Raw genomic sequence first — 10,019 nt, 5'->3', positions numbered from 1 at the left:
TTGACGACGGTAAATTTCACGCAAGCACGTGCATCTTTCGTTGCTGCCAGAAGAGGGTGCTATATAAACAAGGCTCGGTTGATATGAGTCAGGGCGGACGCTTTAAGAAAGCGCCGGGGAAACAGTTTCTTCGACTTCGGGCGGAAGTGAAGCCTGGAAAGGGGCCGGGGGTGTGGCAGCCACTACCGCAACAACCCAGTGTCAAAGAGGGTTTCCTGGGAAAGTGGTTTGGTGAGCCCGCTTTCTCCTCTGCGCGTTAAAGGACCGGGAACCGGGCGGCTCGCTGCCGCGGCAGGGAGTTTTGGCTGGAGGGAACCCCGAGGCTTTCTCCCCGGAGCAGTAGCTGTCTGTCGGTAGCCGGGGCACCCCAGGAAACCGAGCCTTCCACGTAAAGTAGCGGAGCTTCCTTGAAAGCGGCTGGAAGTGCCACGGTCGGTGCCGCTCTTTGTTGCGTATGGCGTGTATTCTCCCCTTCCTTGCAGCCTTTTCATCCTTCCTTGTCTTGGATGTTTCAAGCTGGTTGGTGCTGTAATCGTGGATTCCTGCACTCGGCGGGCGATTAGGTTGGACGGCCACTTGCCGACCCCCTTATGCTCTGCAATGAAACGCTTCTGTAAAATCTGATGCGTTTGCAAAACACGGTGAAGACAGATCCATTCACTTGAGCCTGTTTAAATCTCCTTAAGTATCGGAAGGAGGCAATAGCCAACCGCTTCCGGAAAACAGAATCTTGCCAAGTAAAGTGCAGGCACTTGTAAGCTGTCAGCCTCTGAGAATCTGGCAAGATTGAATGGAAAACGACGAAGTATAGAGTAGTTATCCTAACGTATTGTAAAACCTGCTAGTGCTCTGGCTGAACCTTTATGAAGTATCTTTGAGAAATCCTAGAGAACGGAAGAAGTGTCAGGCAAATTGATGGGAGGGGGGCATTTTTGCATCTTTAGAAAGGGGAAAAAAAGAAGGATTTGGGGAACTACAGATCTGTCAGTATGATATCAGTACTTGGGAAGATTATCCTTACTTTTTTTTTAATGAGGCAGCTTCCTATATAGATCGTGCAGATGCTGTAGATATAGGATATATTGAGTTCAACAGGATATTTAACGTATCTATGACATTCTGATTTGTAAGCTGTTGAAATTTAGACCCGATGGTAGTAGGTAGTAGGTTTGCACTAGTGCTCAAAGAGTAGTCATTAATGGTTCTTTATCAAAGTGGAATGAATTATGGAGTGTAAACCTCTTTTTTGTTGCGTTTTGGGCATTCTTCTTGTGTCATATCCTTCATTGGACGTTGGCAATCATGTTGGTGATCCTATTTGTATCAACAGCCACACACACAAAAAATGCTGTTGAGTTTTGTCCAAACCAGTCCCTTATATTTTGGGCATTGGAGTCACTATTTTGTAGTTGTTCAATTCCTTTGGAATAAAACATGGTTTTAATCAGCTGTGGATGGAAGGAGTGCTCTCTTGTGTTGTGTCTCAGGGTTAGCTTCTCTTTCTCCTGGTTTTCAATTACATCGTTAGAGACCATCAGTTCAGGGCGTAATATTACTACATTAATGTTATCCAATGTTATAGTGCTACTCAGACTATGCTGGAGATGCTGTTGATGTTGTGCTGTCGTCCCTGGTTTCTGTTAAGATCTGTGTCAGTCCTTCAAGTTAGGCCAGATCAAGAAATGGACATCACAAGGATTTCAGGAAAGTGATCTTTTTTTAATAGGATAATATGAAAGGTCCTTAAAAGCTTCTCTTTCTCCCATCTATCACCAAACAAAATCAAGATGGGATTATTTTGAATTACCTTTCTCTCACTGTAACAGTTTTCTTTAATTATACCTTTTGTCTCCTGCAAATGAATTTCATATTTTTCCCAAAGCCATTTCTAAATTCTTTTAAAGACTCTGTTTTCTTGATGGGGAAGTACTATTCTTCAAGAAACAAGTTTGTGACTTAGTCCTCCTTGGACCATTACTGTTGTTCATGACCTGTTCTTTAAGTTGCTTTTGTTGTAGGCAGATTAGGTCCCACTTCAATTTTACTGTGGAGGATGCTTAAAACAGTGATCTTTCCTGTTGCTTGGTTGATTGCTCAGATGCCATTTGGGTTTGAAGGCATCGGTGAATAAAGATTTTCTTATATTTTTTAGCTTTATTTTTACTGTGGATGTTTTATTGTTATTTTGCTTATCATGGATATTTTATTGTTTATGTATTTTATATGCTACAATGTTTCTAATTACTAAAAATCTTATAAGATTTGGCGATATAAAAGTTGAAAGAATGAATGAAGCACTCCACTTTTGCCCAGGCCCACTGGTGTTTCATCTAAAACCACTACTCTGGGTGTAGTGCCACATCTGATTTCTAGATATTACTGTACATCTGATTCATAATAATATGTATGGATTTTACTATTACTATTCTACAGTTTGCATTTTGTAGAAGTACTGACCTTTTCTCTTATATTAATTAGAGGTGCCATAAATGATCTTTTTTCCCCTCTATATTATTAATTGCAGACTATGTCAATTAAAGATTGTTGGGCAGAAACTCTTTAAACTTTCTATCAACTGGCTGATTAATATTGCTGGAAATAGGAAAGATGGAAGAAGCTTTCAAAACTGGGACTCAAAGCCTTGATCCAGATCAGGGCTGTTTCTCTATGATGGATGAATCCAGTCAACAAGAAGCCCCTTCTCCCAAATTATCTATTACTGAATTGAGCAAAGAGTTAGAATCAAAGAGTGAGCTGGTAAGTTGTAGCTATCTATTACTATTTGCAGAACAAAGTTGCCTATATCATTCCCTGGCTTTGATTTCTTATTCATATATTTTTGAAAACTTTCTTTGGAAAGTGTCAGTTTTAGAATGAGAACAGTATTAGGAGTATGATGCATTGTGTTATGAAAAGCCGACAGCTTACATCCCGATAGTAAAGTTTAAAGATTTTTTTTTTCATTTCTTCATCTAGATTGACGACAAAGAATTTGATATTCCTCAAGTTGATACTCCTCCAACATTAGAAAGTATTTTAAATGAAGTAAGTTGCCCAGTGTGGTATCCATTTCCCTTTCCCTTTTTCTGTTACAAAAGTAGAAAACAGATAGGCATGCTTTTCAATTGTCTGCTTTTTTACTTTCTAGAATGCTAGGACCAAATTATTTTAGTAAATGAAAACAGGACCTTTAAAAGATGCACACTAATTTAATAAGGATTGCATTTATTTATGTTTTTTGGTCTGTCTTTTTTCCTCCCGAAATGTACCGTTTCATCAGCAAGTCCTGTATTTCCTGCCTTATCTTCAGCAAGGTGCTTTATGCGTGCCTGGGAAATCCAAACATTCCTAAACCTGATACAACCAATATTATTTTAAATGACACTATAACTGTACTGGTGTATATATATGGATTTAAAGAAAACTATATATGATTTCTTTTAGACTGATGATGAAGAAGAGCCATTTGTTCTTGAGGATCCTTCTCTTCTGAACATTGATAACACTGATACTCATTCATATGATACTTCTTCAGTAGCAAGCTCTGATAGTGGAGATAAATCACACCTAAAAAGGTAACTGTTGGCAGATTAATTCAGTTAGATACTTTGAGAATCAGAATTGTGGAAATTGTGAGTACTGACTTGGATCCTAGATTAGATTATGAGCAACTGTTGCATCATAATTATTCTTTTAAACCAGGGGTGGGTTCCGACAAGCGCTACTGCTGGTTCGCTCATGTGCGCGCTGTACGTTCACACTTGATGCCCGCACACGCCTGATGCCCACACATGCTTGATGCCCACTGTGCACCCATTTGCTGTCCAATTAAAATTGTTCTGCACATGCGCAGAACTGAAAAACAAGATGGTGGTGCCTATAGTGCCGTCTGGAAAACCGGTTTGGGGGCGTGGCAGACCTGGGTCACTGCCCGTTCCAGCAACCCAAGCCGCCAAACCACTACCGGTTCAGCTGAACTGGTCCGAACCAGTAGGAACCCACCACTATTTTAAACACATATAGAAGTGCCTGAATATTTTCACCCTCATGTTTGTAACTGTGATTATGTAGGTGTAATTTCAGAGGTATTACAGAGATTCTGTTGTTTCAGCATGATTTATTTTTTAAAAAACATAGACTCTGTCAAGCTGTTGTAGACTATAGTAGTGATTCATTTTGCAAATAAAATTAAATGCTGTTCTGATTTTATTGTTTATATAGAAAGAAGAAACTCCGCGATTCTTTCTCCATCCATGGCTCAGTTATACGGCTGTCACTTTTGAAGGGTATTTCTACCCAAATAGTATCTGCAGCAGTACGTTCCTTTTGTCTTTTTCTTTATGCTTGCTCTTTGTGGCAAATGAACATCAATAATACACTAACTTGGAGTAAAATAATTTCCTTTTTACTACAAGTCTTGGGATTTTATAGTCTTAACTGTTGTGGCAAAATTGAGCTATTATCAATGGAATAAACAAACTTTACAAAAAGAAAAAGAAAAGGCAGTTTCATTTACATCATTATTTTTTGTTTGAATGCTTTCCAAAACAGAAGTTATTCCTACAAATTTTGGCAGAGATGTTTTATTGTTACAAAACATTCTAGGTTATCTATGCTCAAATAAAGTTATTTCTTCTGCACACTCTATTGTCCTCCTGAAATTGATGGGATTGTAGAGGAGGATTAACTGAAGAGTATAGTTCAAAAAAGCAACATATTTTATTTGGGAGGACAGTAATTTACTTTTGTCTAAAATAGCTATGGTTAGATCATGATCCTTAGAAAAGGGGCTGATTAAGCATCTTCCACCTGCTAGTTGCATGACTAAAGCAATATTTTTGACATCTATAAAACCTTCTGTAACCATTGAAGATGGTTCATCCTGCAGGTTCAGCTCTAAAGAAAAAAAATTGAACACTTTGGTCAGAGAGAGTAGATTTGAGAAGACAAATTGGTAAACCTCTGATAAATTACTTGATATGAAGATATTTTATTTCCATGATAAGCCTCATGATCAGGAATAATCCAGAAAATTATTTGGGTGTGTTGATTAATATTGCAATAGTTAATAATTTTCTAAATTTCTAATTAGACAACTGCATCAAATACATTATCCTTATTTTATGTTGCTAAAATAAAGGCTGGAACCAGGAATGATTTTAATGTGAGAGACTTGTTCAGGTTTTTTCTAGCCTCTGGATTCTTCAGGTATGTGTAATTTGTTCCAGACTGGCTGATAGATTTGAGGATTCAGATTAAAAAAACAAAATGGATCCCGTAAATCTAAAGTTATATCATTGTAGGTATTCTGCATTTCAAAAACAATTGCTAATCTTCTCACTCTCTGTTTTTTGTTATTGTTGTAGGCCAAAGTGGATGCAGGTTTACCCACTGCAATTGTAAGTTTGAAAATAATTTTAGCATTCTTTATGCTTGATCTTTATTTATTTATTTTCTTTTAATTAATCATTTCTTGGAGACTGCCTGGATCGGTTCCTGTAGTTTTCTTGGCAAGGTTTTTCAGAAGTGGTTTCCTATTGCCATCTCCTCAGAACTGAGAGAAAGTGAGTGGCTCAAGATCAACAAACTGGCTTTGTGCATAAGACAGGACTGGAACTGAGTCTCCCAGTTTCTAGCCTGGTACCTTAATAGCAATAACAATAGCACTTAGACTTACATACCACTTTATAGTGCTTTACAGCCCTCTCTAAGCGGTTTACAGAGTCAGCATGTTGCCCGCAACAATCTGGCTCCCCATTTTACCCACCTCAGAAGGATGGAAGGCTGAGTCAACCTTGAGCCTGGTGAGATTCGAACTGCTAAATTGCAGTCAGCAGAATAGCCTGCAGTACTGCACTGTAACCACGGCGCCACCTTAACCACTACATCGAACTGGCTCTCATTTTGGTATGCCTAATATAAAGTATCTTTGATTTAGCTGACGTTGAATTTTTACCCTCCTTCCCCTGCCCCAAGATTTGTTGCTCCTAGAATCAGTTCCTTCCTAGTGATGGTTTTTAATTTTCATGAATTCTTTGAACTACATCAAGTATACATTGCTTCTCAATCTAATTGTTTTTGCTTGGTTTAGGCAGCATCGAGTCTTATAGCCGTAGGAACATCCCATGGTCTAGCTTTGATATTTGGTAAGTATGAGTGCCTGCTATGGTAATACTTGAAGCTTACTCTGGTTTTGTTTACACAGCACGCTGAAGCACAGATAAAATTCTTGTTTGAGCCTTCAGTATGGTTTGCACTGTCTTTAAGGTTAATTTATTGAGTGGTATATCATGCAACTGCAGACAATTGAGATAAATGAGTGAAGTATGCTACAGTTAACTATGGGTAACCATGTCATGGAAACAGAACATATGTGTGTGTGTGTGTGTGTGTGTGTGTGTGTACATATGTATGTATATATAATTGTGTATGAGTGTGTGTGTGTATATATATATTTGTGTTACAACCCCTGGTATGCCCAAATATGGGAGGGAGCTCACTACTCCCTCTTTCTGTCCTTCGGCTCATTACAGAAAACCATCCAGGCAGAAAACCATATTTTTATTTTTAATGTTGCCTTTTTATATTTGTGTTGTATTTGTGCTGATAAATATATAAAGGGAGACTAGTATAGACTGAGACTGAGCCTATTTCCCTGGCTCAGCTGATAAGGAGGAGAGCCTGTGGCTTAGTGGCTAATATAACTGCCTAATATGTAATACAGCCCTGGTTCGAATCCCAATAAGGGTATGGCTAGTTGATGAGAGCTAAATAGCTTGAAATGGATCTATACTAGTCTCCCTTTATTTATTTATCAGCACAAATATATATATATTTGGATCTTGAGTTTAATAGAAAATGCTACATGTAAGTAATACCTTATTTAACAAATTCTTGGTAACCAGGATTAAAAATAGGTGTATGTTGAAATAAGAGGTGGTTTTGAGCCATTGCTTCCATTATTGACCCTCAAAATTTCTTGTTTGGCGTGCATTATTTTCATTTTCCTACAAATACATTGAAGTCTCCATGCCTCAGAGAAACTGATTTCAACAGATCTGTTAGTGTCCAGAGATATTTTACTGGAAATAACAGGATATGGTTAATGTCTGTTTTTCCCCCCTAATTATTTTTGGCATTTCTCTTTCAATCTTTTTCCTTATGGACTGAGAAGGCAAAGGTATAGTATGATGCATTTTGCATGTAATCTGCATGAACGGCTACACTAGTTAAGCAGCAATACAGTAACGTTCTGAAATTAAGGATATTGTAACAGGCTATAAAGGGATGTTATAGATACATGTGTACTTCTATTTTTTTTCTTCCAGCAATTGGTAGTGAAGCTATTCTAACCATTGTCTCAATTCTGCATTTTTAAACATTTCAACTTATTTTAGGAATATCTGGTTTAAAACTTTCATTGGCAATAAGATGATCTCAAATGTTACATCTTCTAATAGCCCATGTACTTTAAAAAAAGGATTTACTTAGACTTTTCCATCTGAGCCATCCAGAGTGTAATTTTTTCATAAGAATAAGGAACAAATTATACTTTTCTCCCAACCTTATCTTTCAGCCTTCAAATTTGAAATCGTAATAGTTTTTAAACTGTATTTTAATTTATTGGCTAAGTAATCTGATACCCAAAGTTTGTTGCATTTTTAAAAAAGCAGATAGTATAGAAATGAATAATCAAAGCTATTATTATTTAAAGTTTGTGTCAAAGCCACTGGTAAATATTTAGCAACATATTTAAAAAACATATCATGCCATAGTATATAAAGTCTATAAATGGAAAAAAAAACTTTTAATATTATGTCTTCCACAAATATCCTGGAAGGGATATATTACAGAAACCCATAGTGGCCAATCAGCCTCTCGGGTTTATGAAAAGTATCCTCTAAGAAAAAAACCTGGTCCCAGTCCAATCCACGTTTCTTCAGCCTCTGAATCAAAACTTTTCTTCACGCCTGGAATCCAGGGACAAACTATTCAAAAAAGAAAAGAAAAATTAACTGCAGTCAAATGAGTCCCATTATTTATGCACACGGTACTCATTTCATCCTGAATATATTTCCTTTCAATATTATTTCAATACCTGCAGTGCGTGTTTGATCAGAATCTGCAAATTGGATCATTGTTTTTTTCATAAGACTAGATGACTAAAGTCTAAAGACGTTTAACATTTTCTGAGTCAGAGAATCAAATATTTTCTTCTTTCCGTTTCACTTGATCTACTGCAGTCTTCATCAGCTGAGATTCAGTTCTAAAAGGCAAAAGCAGAAAAGCAGGATCTTTTAAAGTAAGAAGCAATTCTACAGAATTTTCTTTCTTTCCCAGTGGCTCTCTTATAGACCAGAAATGCATTTAGATTTTTCTACAGCAGCTTCTGTGGCTTCAGGAGCAGCTATTACCTCTTAACATAACGGAAGGAGTAAGAATTCCTGCTTTTGCCTGCCTTCTCAACTTTGCAGCTGTAATTTATCACTACAGAACAATAATTTAAACCAAGAAAAATGAGATAAATTAAAAGGAATCAAACGTTGAAGAAATAGCTTCTTGTAGAGAATCTAGAATTATAAATAAAAACAAATTTGTTATTTGTAGCCTTTTAATTGTAACTTACCCACAGATCTTCTATGATGTAGATGTCAATATTTGCAATTTTTATCTTTTTTCTGGAAACCCTAAAAAAAAGCTCTGATGTATACTTTATAAAGCAGGTAGAGACTAGAATGTATGTCTTGTGTGATGGTTGTGAGCATGTAAGACTTGTGTGTGGTGTTTCTAATTTCTGATGGTTGAAGTGTTTTATCTTATAACAGTGTAAATTGCCCTCAATTCTCTTAATTACCTTTTGGTGTTAGTAATTACAGTAAAATAAAATTTAGCTTTGCATTTGAGGTTCTATATACTTGCAGAGGAGCTGACTGTAAGGTAACACCTGCAGTGCTCCTGTTCAATCAGCTTGTATTCTCCTGTGGATTTATTTTTGTCTGATGATGGTGTCATTTTAGATTTAAATATTAAGCCCTGTATATGCATGCCTGATCTTTAGTGAGTCTAAAGTACATAGTGTTGCACATAAATAATGCATTAGTAAATCTTTTTATGATACTTCATCTTTTCTGCATTTTCGTTGATAAAGTTGGATACCTCTAACATGGTTTCTAGGTTGATGGCAAGTTTAGAAAGATACTTTAAGATTGAAACAGATTAGACATTAGAACAATGTATTTGATGGGCACTATAATTAATGGTTTAAAAAATATGCAGCAGATCCAGGAAAAACAAGTCACTCTCCAACTTCCTCCCCATCTGTCTCCCTACTGAGTCTGTCCCAGGATGACTGGAGCAATTGTCATCCGAAATTACTCTTGAAGCTCAATTGAAACGTATTTAAAAACAATTTCATGCAAAACTGTCTAGAACTGATCATCTACTGTTGGCTTCTGGCCTATAGCTGTTAATTAATCTTATATCAAAAGATGGATTTTTCAAAAAAGTTTGAATTACTGCATTTATTAAAAGGCTAGGATTATTTTCTCTCTCACTGATTTATATATTCTTTGTATAGCTTTTTTTATGGATAGCTTTCATCTTTGCAGTGTATAATGGGAGTGGGGGTGAAGGTTCGTTCTCCAGGCTTGGGGGTTGGTTTCCTAACATTTCATTACCAGGCTAGGTAACGTCTTCAGTGACGTTTAGGGGATGTCAGTATCAATGTTCTTCTGTTTACCTAGCCTGGTAACAGAACGTTCGTAAACCAACCCACAAGCTCAGAGAACCAACCTTCACCCTTATCCTACTGAGCTACAGATATAGAGCCACTATTACAAACCGTATACAATATTTTCTCTCACTTTTTATCTTCCGCAAAAGCTTCTTTTACCTTAAAGTTCATGCCCAGTTTACACATCTCTAGAAACTATGATTATGCAAGCCAGAAAAGTAAAGAGAAATTGCGAAAGCTTATAGCGTATGGTCAAAATGTTGACGGTTGCTTTATCACTTTGCTC

General features: G+C 36.9%; 1 protein-coding gene across 2 annotated transcripts in view; it reads left to right on the top strand.

Annotated features, from left to right (window-relative positions):
- Nucleotides 1-97: 97 nt before the first annotated feature.
- Nucleotides 98-10,019, top strand: part of VPS8 (VPS8 subunit of CORVET complex) — a 99,285-nt gene continuing 89,363 nt past the window's right edge. The window contains exons 1-7 of one of the 2 annotated variants that reach the window (XM_081955372.1): nt 98-231; nt 2,525-2,757; nt 2,977-3,045; nt 3,445-3,575; nt 4,222-4,315; nt 5,367-5,399; nt 6,092-6,146. In XM_081955372.1, the coding sequence (XP_081811498.1) occupies nt 2,608-2,757; nt 2,977-3,045; nt 3,445-3,575; nt 4,222-4,315; nt 5,367-5,399; nt 6,092-6,146 (532 nt within the window). In that variant the 5' untranslated portion in view covers nt 98-231; nt 2,525-2,607. Of the gene's footprint in view, nt 432-2,524; nt 2,758-2,976; nt 3,046-3,444; nt 3,576-4,221; nt 4,316-5,366; nt 5,400-6,091; nt 6,147-10,019 lie in introns of both variants that reach the window. The other variant, XM_081955371.1, reaches the window with a different exon arrangement.

Source organism: Natrix helvetica (genome assembly GCF_964273705.1).
Source record: "Natrix helvetica genome assembly, chromosome: 5".
NCBI classification, from domain to species: domain Eukaryota; kingdom Metazoa; phylum Chordata; class Lepidosauria; order Squamata; family Natricidae; genus Natrix; species Natrix helvetica.
Note: the sequence above shows the minus strand (reverse complement) of the source record. Positions and strands in the feature narration are given on the sequence as shown.